This window comes from Aricia agestis, chromosome 5, assembly GCF_905147365.1.
Source record: "Aricia agestis chromosome 5, ilAriAges1.1, whole genome shotgun sequence".
Lineage (NCBI taxonomy): Eukaryota > Metazoa > Arthropoda > Insecta > Lepidoptera > Lycaenidae > Aricia > Aricia agestis.
Genome location: NC_056410.1, coordinates 16,932,941 through 16,948,493, shown reverse-complemented (window position 1 = coordinate 16,948,493; position 15,553 = coordinate 16,932,941). Strand labels below are relative to the sequence as shown.

The 15,553-nt window shown below is 34.0% G+C and overlaps 1 protein-coding gene across 1 annotated transcript in view; it reads right to left on the bottom strand.

The window, feature by feature from the left end:
- The window catches only part of LOC121727137, a 28,982-nt gene extending 27,476 nt beyond the window's left edge, over positions 1-1,506 (bottom strand). The window contains exons 1-3 of the mRNA XM_042114816.1: positions 1,464-1,506; positions 885-962; positions 303-484 (exon numbers count right to left, since the gene is read on the bottom strand). Of these exons, the coding sequence (XP_041970750.1) occupies positions 303-484; positions 885-962; positions 1,464-1,506 (303 nt within the window). The remainder of the gene's footprint in view (positions 1-302; positions 485-884; positions 963-1,463) is intronic.
- Between the last annotated feature and the right edge of the window lie 14,047 nt (positions 1,507-15,553).

Below are 15,553 nucleotides of genomic sequence, written 5' to 3'. Positions count from 1 at the left end.
AATTTGCATGACACATGCAAATATCAAATTAGATGTACAATTTTATGTTCAAATCTGTGAGCCTCTCGCGATATGACTATTGACCTACCATTATTATCATTACCACACATTACTTTAACATATTGAAACCGATTGCAACTCGTTTATTTGAAAATGTGTTGCCTATCTTTTAAATTATAAATTATTTTTTGGTTTTTAGAAAATCTTTGATGTGATTTCAGTGGTACCCAATGGACTAGCTTAAGTCTTGGACCCGCAACGCAAAAGGTAGGTAGTAGTAGATGTTACAATGTCTCCCTTACCTTGATCATGGCCTTGAGCAGCGCATATCTGGTGAAGACGTTCCTCTCGGCCTTGGACTCGTTGTAGCGCGTCATGAGGGTGACCAGCGCCTTCTTGGCCGTGTCGTAGTTCTCGTCCAGCCGGAGCCGCACCGCGCGCAGCCGCTCGTTCGTCTCTATCACCTCTTCTTTAGTCTGCCCGCCTGGAATAACAAGAAGTTAGAACTTAGAAGGAATGTTCTGAAAGAATCCTTTAAGATTTTGACTGAATGTGAGTTGGGAATTTTTGAAAGAAACTGTCTTTTAAGATTTCGACTTTAAGCGTACTGGGATAGTACTGACTGTATTGCCGGAAAGTTGTAATATTCATTCAAATACTCTATTTACTTTTAAATATTTTTTCCTGCACCATAATAATTAAAAATACTATTTTTAGAAATATTCTGTGTTATAAAGTTTATAAACCACAGCCAAAAAGTAAATATAAATGTGTGAGTGTAGATTAGACTTTAACGCATGCCTATGCGTGCACTTGAATACTTTAGCTTACACTCGATTCTATTAACAAACAAACAAATTACTTATTTAACGAGTAAAACTTACTTGAGGTGCCCTCGTCCTTGACCTCCTGCACGATGCGACGAACGCTCTGAGTGAACTTGCCCACTAAGTTGGTGCTAGCTGGAACAAAAAGAATATGTTAACATTTTGTACAGAACTAGAGTAATAAGTAGCGTATTATGTTGTTCTTTTTGTGCACTGTGCAGTAATACCTCGGTCGTGGGAATAGTAGACACAATAGATTTTCAATTGTTATGCGACAGCCGGGTGCCGCTTAGGATGGATGGGTTAATGTGTTATGGATCTGCTCAAGTTATTTTCATAAAAATAAGTACAGACTAGTCCATCTTATTAGTACTTTAATTTCGGCAAAATGATTATCCGAAAATCTATCTTTGTGCGGAACACATCACAATTGCAATAAAACTATAAGGGTCTATACAGACGGACCGCATTTCAACTGCAATCCAACCGCAAATTGCAGTTCAAGTGCAGTTTAAATGCAAATGACACGACTGCAATAGAACTGCAAACCAAACGCACAGTCAGATTGTAGTTCAGTTGCAGTCGGCGTGCAGTCGTATGACGAACTGCATACTGACTGCATGCAAACTGCATTACCCCACCCGCCCACACGCTCCGCTGTTTTTGCTACTGATTCCATGCACGGAAGAGCGGAGTGTGCAGGCGGGTGGGATGGTGCAGCAACTGCATTCAAACTGCACTTGAACTGCAATTTGCGGTTGGATTGCGTTTGAAACGCGGTCCGTCTGTATAGATCCAAAAATATATTTGGTTAGTTGTTGTCACTGAATTATCGTATCTCTATCTAGAGATAAAAGTAATCTGCAGACTACTTTTTAACCCTAAAACGTGTTTCCGTTGCAAAACAAGAATGTGAGCTCCAACATTGTGGTTGCATCCAGTCCACAAAACAAAGTTATAACGTCGTAACACGGATATGCACTCCGGTGTCTCAGCTCTCAACCACCCATTAACTATTGAGAGCGGCTTAGCTATGTCCACACGGATCAGTCCTCGCCACTTGCGTTTGCGATCACTGCTGATGAAAATGTCTCCGTGCTCTATATAGGCCTGGAGATGGTGACACAAAATTCTTGGTCATTTGTACCAGGCTGGCGGTTCCACAGGGGTATAATTACGTAAAGGCAAAAAGGAAATTGATCGTCGTTGCATAGCAAATAATTACACCTTTGCAGTGGTATGGCGGCCATTGGGACCTGTCGGAAAATATATGGCAAGGTGATTTTCGTGATGATGATTAGCTATGCAAAAATGAGCCTGGTACAAATGGTTCAATTTTTTTATTAAAATTAATGTATTCGCGTCGGTATGGCGGGCTGTAAGTCACACCCGAGAAGTATGGCATTACGCTACCGCCTACTTATTTTTTTCGACTATCTGAAAATACAAGCATTTTGTGGAACAAATCGTTCGACACTCGTTATTTATCCGACACGTTCGATTAACGCCCACGCGTTTGGGATGCCAGTGCGAGCGCTATGACCATCATTTTCCTTTTTGCCTTTACGTAATTATACCCCTGTAGAACCACCAGCCTGGTACAAATGACCAAGAATTTTGTGTCACCATCTCCAGGCCTAATATTGGTGCTCTATGAATTCTAAACTTAATGACACCGTCAATTCCGTTGGGTCGAAATATTGCACGTGAACCGTACATTTTCCGCAACAAAATATCCTTGTACGTTTTTGTACCACGTGTTACGACTAACAAAGTATCTTCATACCAAAAATCTAAATGCATTCAGCCATCTAAGCGTGAAGTGGTAATTTTCTGACAAGAGAGATGATCCATGCGTCGAATGGGAACGCAAAAAGTCGGTCTGGTGCCTGATCTCTTGCTACTTGCTAGTCGTGTCGGTCTTCTGTCCAACTAGGTTATGAGAGTAAAAGGAAAACAAAGTGCCCTTTGTAAGCTGGCCTGGTCTCATTGAAACCTCCATCTCTGAAACGGGTGTGGCAGGCATACTAAAATTATTTACAGTTTACTATATCTATGTAAATATAGTGTGACTAATGTTTAACAAAGTCTAACCTGTTGGAATGTGAGTTTAATATAAGTTTACGATCGGTTAATAAAACGACTAATTTATTAGCCATAAGATTTAAGTGTGTCATTTATTGAATGGACCTATTTTCATATGCCTAAGGACATTCCGGGAATAAGGGGAATAATAATTTTACAATGTACTTATTTTCAGCGCGTATTTGACTTAAAATGTTGTTTTATGGAGCCAAAATAATACATACAGTGCTGAAATAATGCATTAACCGCCGTACTCAGAGAAATTATGATTAGCCTTCATTTTAACCCATCAAGCCCCATAAGCTCACCGGTGAGCGAGACACAATTATAGAATAACAATAGATTTCGAAGAATCCACGACCGAAGGATTAATGAAGAGTTTGTCAGATAATGTATGGGGCTAATTTCGCCCATGACTATTAACAATGTCGGATGTGCAAAATCGTCTTTTTTGATTTATTTCATAAAATATGTCCTTATAACCAAGGCTATCATGAGCTGAAAAGAAAAAGTCTATATTATGCGTAGTTTCTGAAATAGCCACATTAAAAATGTCGTATATTGCTAAGATAGCCCGCTAACAATGTCGGATAGTCACTACCTACGTTATTAACGGAACGCGGAAGCGAGTGAGAGCGCACTATGTGCCACATCCGAATATGCTAACGGAGGGAATGGACGTCGCGCTGTCACTTGTTTCTTTGCTACCGTAGTTATATTTTTTTACTTTTCGACGCCATTTTCAATGTCTATTAATAAAGCAAGATCAGCATGGCCAATTAAAACTTGGTACTGAACAGAATGAAGAAAAATATAGTAAAAGGCAAAAAATGCTGATGGTAATATTATGTCCAAAGCTAACGCTAGTGCGGAAAATGGTATTTACTATTCTTTATAATATTTTTAAATATTTTTAACAGTATAGCTTATGTTTTATTGCTTTAGATTTGATTATGAGATGAATTCTTAACTTCATCAACATTAATTTATCGTAGGTAACTTAAAATTGTAGGATGTACCACATCCAACGTTCTTAACCGGTTTTTCAAATGTGTAAAATGTCAGTAGTACCACATACGACATTTTTAATCTTTTTTATAAATGGTTAAATTGTCGGTAGTGCCACTTCTGACATTGTTATGTGGATTTATAAATTGGTAAAATGTCGGTAGTACTAAATCATAATCATTTTATTTACTTTTCTTATTGATTTAATGGCACTTGTAGTTTGTACCATATCTGTCGTTGCTTACCAACTTTTAAGAAATTTCAGAAGGCTTTAAAATGGGTAATTTTTGTGCGAAAATTAGGTTTTTGTTGGCACATGTCATACATAATGAATTAATATATTTTTTTATTAGTATTTTTATGGTTTTGCGATCTGGTGACTAGTAGCCAGACTTTCTTGGCATTTTGCTATTAACAGGTAGGCAACAAACATAAAGATTTACTCAAATTATGTAAAAGTGACATAATTCCCAAAAATAATATCTAAAATGCTGTTTAAAATGCCACAATGGATCAGAGAAAATCTCGGATGGAGAAGACTGCTTTTGAATAATTAATCTGATAAACACTAATCTCAATTTTTCATGTAAACAAAGGCTGTGGTGGTACGTAAGTGTCCTAAAATGTAGAAATTTTCAAGAACTACTTGACTCCGCGAACTTCGTTTCGTGGGCCTGCAAAACAGTCAGTCCTTCGTCAGTACTTTCTGTATTCCCCACACATTTAGGCACTATCATCTCTCCAGCATATTTGGAAGATCTAGATGAGATCGATAGTCGGTCGTTCGACTTGCAAATATAATATTTTCCATTACACATTCCTGGTAGCCGCCGCCGTTGCCGCGTCGGCGCGGGCGCCTTATTTTGAGCTTTAATCAAACTGTCCTTACTTCTAAAATATTTGGCCCATGGTAATAATTTAAAGGACAATTCTATTTTTCAAATAATTCCAATTAATATTTTGATATTTCTGTAGGTAAGGATTAAAAACGAATATGCAAAAAAAGTCACGCTAGAAGGAGATGATTTGAAGTAAATTTTTTAATGAAAGTAATGGTTATTATTCGTTAACCATAAAAGATAGACATAAGCTGCCCTGGGCTTTTTTATAGATAATGATGAGTACTATAAACATGTATAACATTATTTTGATGTATCATCAGTATTTTTCGTAGCGGAAGCGAAATAATGAAGTTCTTGGCAAATTTTTACCACTTTGGGTTATATTTATGCTATTTTCGGTATGATCCCTAATATTTTTCAGAATAATACATAGCCTGTGTTCTTTGCAAATGATGTAGCTTTCCAAAAGTAAAAGAATTTTTAAAATTAGTTCAGTAGTTATTGAGCCCATTCAATACAAAGAAACATACGAACAAAACAAACTTTTTCTCTTTATAATTAATTTATATTTTTTTATTTTTCATTTTGTTTAGTTAATTTAAGTTATGCTATCAGAAGTCAACAAAATAGTGTTGGTAATAATTTTTAATTTCAATGTTTTATGTATGTTTCTATTTCGGATGAAAATTTGATTTCAGAATTATTTAAATCATAAGAAATGTTTGGTATTTTCATACGTGCATTGTTTTTACGTTTTATTTGACAGAGGTCCATAAAACTATTTTTTTATTTAAATTGTTGTCGTTTTTGTTGGTAATTTCTACATGCGAAATATTTTTAAATTAACAATTATCATTTAACAATGACGTAAATGCCACTTCGGACAAGCAATCATCGATTTTCTACATGCAACAATGTCGGTTTTGGCACTTCCGACAAATCAGCATTACTCGTACCCCGTTAAAAAGGTCAGAAGTGACTTTTCTCATATTTAGGCATAAAATACCAAATACTCATAATAACATATCAAACGTAAATAACTTTTATAGTATTACCCTGAAATTTCATGATCCTACTTGAAATAAGTAAAAAGTTATGCACAATTTAGACTTTGAATCGCTCTCCTGTAAAGTTGTCGTTTTTCACATCCGAAATTGTTAATAGTCATGGGCGATTTGTAAAAATTTTGAATAAATTACAAATGTAATTAATTACTTAAATAAGTAATTAATGTTCCACTCTGAGTGCGGCAGTTAAAAAAAATACACGTCAACTTACTACTTAGCAATTCTACTATTTAGTTCGTGTTGATAGTTCGGTCTACTTGACCGGCTTTATATCGGCTTTATAAAGTATATTTTCCAATATAAAACTATCTCAATGGTTAACGAACCAAGCGGACCTCGGTGGAGCCAAATTGCTGAACAAAGTTTTTCAATCTACAAAATATTTCGTAGAGAATAATAACGAATGGAGTTTCAGTCATACTTTGACTGGCAAATTAGAGATTAAAATTATTGAATTACGAAAAAAACAACTATAACAGAAAAATAGAGATTAAACTTAGACAACGTGTGTAATATTTGTTCATGTTGAACTACACCCGTAATTTTACCTTTATTCTAAAACTGTTTAATTGTCACATTAGCATTGTTTCAAATGATTTTTTTGATAAATAAATAAATAAATGAATACACCTTAAGTCAGCTTAAATGAGACAAGTCCAGTTTCGTGTACTATCTTTTGCCGAGAACATTGCAACTGAGCGACTATCACTCACAAATCAATCATGTAAAAAGAATAGACCGAAAATTAAAAAATATCAGAATTTTTAGTTATGTGCCTATTTTATTAAAAAAAACATAAGAAAAAAACTACAAAATTATGATACACACACCTACAGTTTCATATTTCCATTTGTCATTATTATTACGATATTAATATTTTATCTACGAACGGTACGAACTTCGAAATAACACATTCGTTGTGCTTACGTTAAATTAATAACATGCATTAATTAATAAATGTTCATTAATTTGTTAGTTCTTTGTAGAGTTTATACAATTAATGTACTGTAAATTATTTTATTCAATGTTACCATAATATCAATTTATATAATACCTTCCCTACATCATACAATACGAGTATGCCGTAAGTACAGCCTACGCCTTCTAATGTTATTTAAAACTTTCGGATCTTTGCGTAGTAACTATATTTACTAGGTAATCTGTATTAGATTCCTTTATAGTCAGTATAGGTTACCTAGAACATTTTTTTTATTTCTATCAAGCTAATTTTTCGATAATTTTGATAAGACGAACAACAATTTTCTCTGCGAAAAGTCTCGAAAGTGGTAGCTAACAGAGATAGAATGGTCCAATGATATTCTACTTATACAGATATGTTACGTCCATACTATTATCCGGCTTAAATCTCTTCCGAACAATTTTCAAATTCAAAATTGCAAACATTGACAAATTTGACAGATAAGTGAAACAAAAGATACGAAAAACCATTGACATAAAGAGACAGTTCTATTTTTAAACGTCGAATCGTATCGCTGTCTCTTTCTTCGCCTGAGCTATGACGAAAATTCGATTTTTACCAGTTTGTTCGAAAAAATAATTGAAAATGTAAATAATCGAGGTATTTAATGCAATCAAGACATGTGGTAAGAGATTCCATGTGTTTTGTCTACTTTCGAGTCATAATTGGTACATTTTCGATACACACACGACGTCATTTTCAATTTATTTAGGTAAGACCAGACGTGGCACGTTCGTGACTGCGCTCGATGCAGACTTAACAGACGGCCCAATTGGGCCGTATTTGAATCTTCAAAACGCGCGCGGTAGTAACATATCTGCTTTAAGTTTTTCATCATTGGAATGGTCCTACAATAGAGTACTCGGGCTATTGGACCCATAAAAATTGGACCCAGTGGGTCCAATGACTAGATATAAATTTTTTACATTTTTTCATCTAGCGATTGAACCCAAGTAATTATTTTCTATGACTTTAAGTTGTAGATTAGAATAAAAAACAAAATAATTACTTCGTATGAAAATATTTATTGAGATCGGTCAAGGCTCAAGACAAATTAAAACTTCAAACAATTAGTAAAAATAATAGAAAATAAATCAATATTTGGCCAATAATATTAATATAAAGTAAGTATTTTAAAACTAATAACATAAGATTTTTCATACTTCTTTTGTTTAAAAACATTGAAATAAAACTAAAGTAGGTAATTTTTTTTCTATCAAATATAATGACAGGTTTTATCTAAAAATGTATTTTTAATATTAATAATACTCCCCACACCGGTTCCGGTGATGGTGGCCGGTTTTATTGAAACCAGGCCAGGTACGCAGGAGTAATTTTAAAGTGCCCAGGTGTGTGCGCAGTACACAAGAGCACTTTACTCTCATAACCCAGTGGGACGAAAGACCGACACGACTGGCGAGAGATCAGGCGCAGGACCGACTTTTTACATGCCCATCCGACGCATGGATCATCTTACTTGTCAGACAATCATGTGATCAGCCTGCATTGTCCTAAACAAACTTGGAAATAACATGTTTTCAACGCGGGAATCGAACCCACGACCTACGAGTCAAGAGCCGAGCTCTAGACCACTGGACCACGGAGGCGTTTATATTATAACTAGCTGACCCGGCAAATGTTGTTTTGCGATATAAATTATTAAGAGTGAACAACCCGTACTTAGGGGTATGAAAAATAGATGTTGGCCGATTCTCAGACCTACTCAATATGCTCACAAAATTTCATGAGAATCGGTCAAGCCGTTTCGGAGGAGTATGGCAACGAAAACTGTGACACGAGAATTTTATATTATAATTAGCTGTCCCGGCAATTTAAAAAAAAATATAATTGATTATTTTTGTGCCAACCCTACTTTAAAATTTCTTGCCAGAAAACAATGGATCATAAAAGTGGGTCCAATCGCTAGATGAAAATATGTTAAAAATTCATATGTAGTCATTGGACCCAATGGGTCCAATTTTTTTGGGTCCAATAGCCAGAGTACTCCTACAATATGGATGAACTTTTTTCAACTAAAGTTTTTTTTTTAAATAAGTACGATACAAAATAAAATAAAAAATGAAAAATGTGTATTGGAGTACCTATTTAATTTCGGTTACACTCCAAAAATCTATGTCATAAGTTTAGGTACGGTTAGCAATTTAGTTTTAGTTGGATGAAAAACTAGTTTTCCAATCTATCTAAAATGTATTTTATGTCGGATTTTAAATTTTAATAATTTTTTATACTCGGAAGCATTGAAAATTCAAACCAGCTTTTAATCACGACTCCAACACAAATAAAACCTAGATATTACAGTAAACACTTTACTCCTTCGCTTCAGTAGTAAAAAAGTAGCGTACGTGTTAATGAGAAAAAAAAAACAAATATTGCTTTATGTATTGTCAGTTCTTGGTGGAAATTCATTTTAAACACAAATAAAACACAAGTTACGTGCACTTTTTCCACTACATTTATTAATTTTTATTACAAAGGAGAATGAACTAAAGCGATCCAAATGTCCACCACTAACGAGACCCATTATATTGACTTATTATAGTTTGTGCGTTTTATGATGGTATGGGTGACACATAATAATTGACAATAGTAGGGAAGTTACCTAAAAAAATTAATCGATAATTTAAAAATATCGAATCACTTCGTAAAGGAATTGCAATCGAAATTATCGATTTCGTACTGACGTTTCAGAGTGGTGCCGGCGATTTAAAATGGCCACCCTTTTTATCGATTTGATTTCGATTCAACAGTGTCAATCTCTATTGGCATAAGTTCCATTTCATGCATTTTTCAAATATTTTCGTAGCAATAATTTTCACAGTTAAAATTTATAATTTTACATTAATAAGTTAGCATTTAGCAACTTTTCGTTTTTATTCATTTACAATTATAGGAAACATTTGTTTTTGTAGATGGAATATAATTTATTACATTTTGTTTTTTTTGTTTTCTTGTTAAAAAAACCCGTAGCAAGGAATATAAGAACTGTCACCCATATCATCTTAAAACGCAGAAACTTTAATTATTATCCATTAAATATAGAGTAAATTTCAGTATGAGACAAAATAAAAGTGGATGATGAATGCACGGTGGACGATTGCCCCTCATCAAGATGATGAGGACAGTATATTTTTCGCGTATCTAACTTTATTATAATTTCAAATCGAATGATGTTATTATTAGTTAAAAAAGATTCAGATCCAGTTAGTAAAACGACTTCATACATCGAAATTCCATATAAAAATCTGAATAAATAGGTAGAGTATAAAGTAATGTAAAGAGAAATATTAAAATTGTGAGCTACAAGCCAACGTTTGCCCGGCGGAGTGGCTGCACAGCAAATATTTCAAGCGATCTGTTTGCCGACAAAAGTTTACACCAATGTCATTTCGAGTGTATGTTTCATACTCGAGTATATACACAGATATAGATCAAGATAGATACCGCATGTTGCTCCATTTGTATGAAAACGAGCGTGCCACTTTTTTATAGCTACTGTGATGTACCGATGATAAGAAAAGTGCCCATTATCTAGGCCAACGTTTCTATTTGAATTTCTACAGCTCAATACGGCTTCCGATTGACGTCCGATTCCGGTAGCAGACTAAAGAACAGAATTTCAAAGACGAGCATTGCTCGTCGTTTGGGAGCGCGATATGGCACGCGAAGTACATACATATGCGGTATCTATCATGATATATATCTGTGAGTATATAGGTAGTGATGTTGATACTCAAAGCTTTGACAGCTTCCATGCTCAAATTTAGGTTTAACCGCTAAGTTCTCACCTCTGTCCAACGTGAAAACATACCCGTATTTATAGTATTTTAAAAAGATAAAATCGACTTCAAAATTGTAAGTAATTGAGAATAAAATGTCCAATAAAATGTAAATATCTCAAAAACTACTGAAGCCATTTTGATGAAACTTGCAGCATACGACATACCCTAAGTTGAACAATACGGCGCGGTGCGACAAAAAAAAAGAAATGTGATTTACCGCCAAAAATATAAACTTCAATCGCCAATATTATTCATTTCAGTTACGGTATATTTATAAAGTACATTCTCTCATATTATATTGTAGTAATTAATTTCATTTCCAACTGCGATCAAATAATACGTATAAAGTTAAATTTGAGACGAATAACGACACATCACACAATCGAGTTTTGCCGTTCCCTGAACTGAAAAATTCAATAATTTCGAGTAAATTTATTTACAGCTACTTTAAGTTCATTTCGACAATTAACGCTTTAGTAAATATTTAAATATAACCTTTAATGAATTAATGTAGAATCTAAATTCTAAAGGGTTAAAATATATGAGGCTCTTTCAATTGAATGATTTGATATTATAAAGTTTGCTGTACTAGATTGTTTCGAACTGTTATTTTTTCATTTGTTCAGTTTTTTTGTTATTAATATAAATAAGTATAAATATGTGACTAATGTTGTTGGCTAAACAAAGTATAATTTTGTTATGTTTATGTACCATCGAGGAAGTTAATTCCTATGCAATTGACAGACCAACGTTATTTGGTCGAATATGTCAATTCAATGTTAATTGTGATCCGTCAGCTGGGTTTGACGTAACGCGACCAAACTACTTAGGTCCCCGATTTGCATAGGAATCAACTTCTCTGATAGTACCTATCTGATAAATAAATAAAATGAAAACATAGTGTTTAGAATAAAATATACTTTATACTAGGCTCTACGAATAATAAATAGTTTTTATTATCCTTTCTTATTAATATTATAAATGCAAAAGTTTATCTATCTGTCCGTTGCCTCTTCACGCTGAAGCAACTGGACGGATTTTGGTATTTGAGTATAACAGATACTAAAAGTATTTGAGTATCTGTTATACTCAAATACTTTTAGTCCCGGGAAAGGTCAAAGGATATAGTTTTTTTCCCAAAAAAAAGTAGCTGCGGGCGTCATCTAGTTACACTATTATAGCTACAGCAAGTAACAGCAGCTGCAAAGAAGGCACAAAATTCATGTATGTCGGAGAAAATCCCACGAGAGCAACACATTTTGCCATTATCTCCATCTAAAACATCAAAAACAGACTGGTGAACCCATGTTGAACCCATATCTACCCCCTCACATAATTATGTACGGTATCGATATCTAATAACCTCCTTCATTTTGGAAGTCGGTTAAAAATATAAAAATCTGAATTTTATTTAAGCAATTTACGAGCGGTGTGTTCTATAAGCACAATGTACTTTTAATTTTCTCACCCGGGAAGTGCTTTCGATGGGTTTTTTATTTAAGTCTGCTCGCTTCATCTTGATGTTCGCAATAGTTCCTCATTGTTTCTGTTTTTCTTTAATTACTCCTCATTTATTAAGTTAATGACAATTAAGTAATACTACAGGATAATAGTCTTCGTTGTTTATAAAAGATAATTAAAGTTAAATATTAATTAGAAACCTATATCCGTGGAATTAGATTTTGCTTCAAATGAATTTTTATATAATTTACCATTTTGCCAACTTTTATACTTACCCCAAAAGGCAATTACAGAAATTTTATATCATTTATGCTGAATATACAATAATAGCATGTTCACTAGTCACATAGTCCAGAATCTTTCTCAAATATTCTCCTTCAATCATTTCTCGTAGAAGCAATAATGTAGACTCATCTTAGTCAACGCGGTTTACGAGTGACTTTACAGCTCGAGTTGGAGTTTAACCGGAGTTTAACCCTGTAATCTCGCGGTCAAAGTGTTTACAAATAAATTCCCCACAAAATGCAGAGAGAATAAGTTTTTAAAGTGTTCGCTTAGCAAGATTTTATCGCGGAGATAAAAGAGATTGTTTCGCCGCGAAATATACAGATGTAAAGTAATAAAGTATGCAAACGAGAATTTTAAATTCATTTCGGTTTTCATTTAGAATTAGATTTTTATACACAATAAAAATATTTATACAATACATAATAATATAGAGGTGCAAATACAATAGAACAAAGCAATAATATAGAGGTACAATAGAACAAAGCAGGCAATATACATCGCGTCGTCCCATGATCCCGTGGTAAATTATTAATAATAAGAATCAGACATCGCATGCACATTGTATACCTAATTTTGGCTAAAGAGAGACCAAAACTGTAACTATTTTCTGTTCTGTGCAATAACATTCATAAAAATTCCTTTATGTATCTATTGACAGATATCCTATCAATACTATATTTGTCTAATATATAAAATTCTCGTGTCACAATGTTAGATAGCGTACTCCTCCAAAACGGCTTTACTGATTTTAACCAAATTTTATAAGTATGCATATTCAGTGGGTCTGAGAATCGGCTACTGGGTACTTTTATATTGATAAGTGCATTTGTTGAATAAATAATAGTAAATTATTACAACTCGAGACTGACGGCGACCATTGTTTGTGCGACGGGATAGACGCAGCCATGGTGACATACTTATTTAGTCACTTCAATAAAATAATACGGGCGAAATACTTTATATGGCAAAGAAACGTTTGCCGGGACAGCTTCCATTAATATGTAATTAAAAATGCAAAAGTGACTCTCTGTCCGTTTGTCTGTCACTCACACTTTCAACGCGTAAGCCGCCGAACTGCTTTGGATAAAGTTTTGTATGTCCAAAGTCAAAGTAGAGTTTTCCGTTGGTCCGTCAAAATCTACGGTTACCGCACTAATTCTACGTGCGAACGAAATTGCAGTCAACTTCTGCAAAATAATAAAAATATTGTCCCCGACTACAGTAAAAGAGAATAAATCGTCAACATATTTTGTTTGACGAGCTCAAAAATTTTAATTAACAGCAGGAGGGCAAACGTACAAATATTAAAAGTGCATCCGACTTTTATGTTTTCCTTTGAGTGTACTCCCGTTGTTGCTGTTCATTTGTTGTCGCTGTTTTTGACAGACTCGTAGCTACTTAGCTAAACAACTGTCACAGATATTCAGCTTGGAGAAGTTACAGATCGACGTTTCAAATGTACAAGTTTAAATTCACTCGAAAACTTGCTTTTACAGCATAGAAACCTTTGCTCAAGTACCTATTGTGATTTGTGCTGCTTATAACATGAATTATAGACGAAAATGAAATAAAATGAAAACTTTTTTTATTTCCAAATAGGTAGATAAAATAGGGATATTTCGCAGAGGTTGGAGCAGAGCGCGCTACTAGCATTTAAAGTAAATAATCCGATCAAAATCCTAAATCCAAATAATGCACAAACGTCCAATAAAACTTGCTGTTTTTGACCGACTTCCAAAAAGGAGGAGGTAATACGTTCGGCTGTATGTATTTTTTTTTTACTAAGTATATCTATATATTAATACGTGAGCCAAAAACTTTGTATCCCTTTTGACAAAAAAAGGAGAAACGTACCTAGGTGAATGAAATTTTGCATACCTAGTTATAGTTTATATGATGAAGGAGTGCATCGAGCTAATATTATTTTGAAATTATGCTTTTATCATACATTTTTTTAACAAATAAAATATTACACACACTACAACACACACACTAGGAAAAATGACAGATTTTTAAGTGACAAGTCTATACATACGAATTATACTCTTTTATTTATGGTTGAAGTCTTTTGTCAACATGTTGACAAATTGAAAATGGATTATAGTTTTTTTTAATGAATCTTAGATACTATTAGACAATGCTTACACGGCCAGTCTGAGATCAGCTGAGTCCCGAAGACAGGAGTTGAAAAAAATATGATAAAGTCAATATATTTTTAAAAAATATAGGTAGTAGTCCTAATGTTGTTAAAACTAAGGTCGAATTTCGACCATTGGGCGATCTCTAGTAATTATTAATTATGCTGGTTCTGCCTCTAGCGCAAAAACATTGACGTAATATTATATCCTATTAATAGCACATTACATAGAAATTAATATTGAATTACTTCAAATAGCCTAACCCTCCATAATCTTCGGCTAATCTAAGTTTAGGGTTATGACGGTATACTCAAATGTAATCTGCCGTGATAGCTAAACGCTCAGATGTAATTACACAAATAACAAGATGGCCGCTCTCGAGTTGTGCTTCAAACGAAATGGGCCGTGGCGAGATTGAATTTGCGTCTCCTAGAAGTGTCTCATCGGAAAACGGTTTAAAACCACAGTTTTCTCGATATGTAAAGATTTAAAAATAAATCTGGGTTTCACAGCTTGTTTTCATGGTATCCACCTCTCATTATACCAAACAGCAACGACAATGCATTTAGCATGTTGCTAAAGAAATTTTCACTTAAAAAAAGTTGTAGGCCTTTAAAGAACTGTGCCCCACTGATTGGAAAGTCCTGAAAAAATAAAAATAAAAAATGTTTTATTTCTGAGTAAATTTGAATCAAATTTTTTCAGAATGTCTACCTGATGCCTACCACCGGTTCGGGAACTACCCCGGCGAGAAGAACCGGCGTAAGAACTCGCACGGGTTCCACTTTTTACCAAAAAAGTGAAAGAAAAATTATTCCTGATGTTGTTAAAGCTAAAATTAGACATCCACAGCCCGAATATATAACCTGCTTTTTTTTTTATTTCGGTTGAAAATTAGTGTCTATACCTAGTCATCATCATCTACATTTAAATTAGGTAGTTATGAAAGAAAACACGAACCTTAAGAAGTTAACTTGGACAATAACCTTAAATAACATATTTGATTTTGCGAGCTCTTTTATCAATAATACGTCATGTTTTTGTAAATTGATTATAGA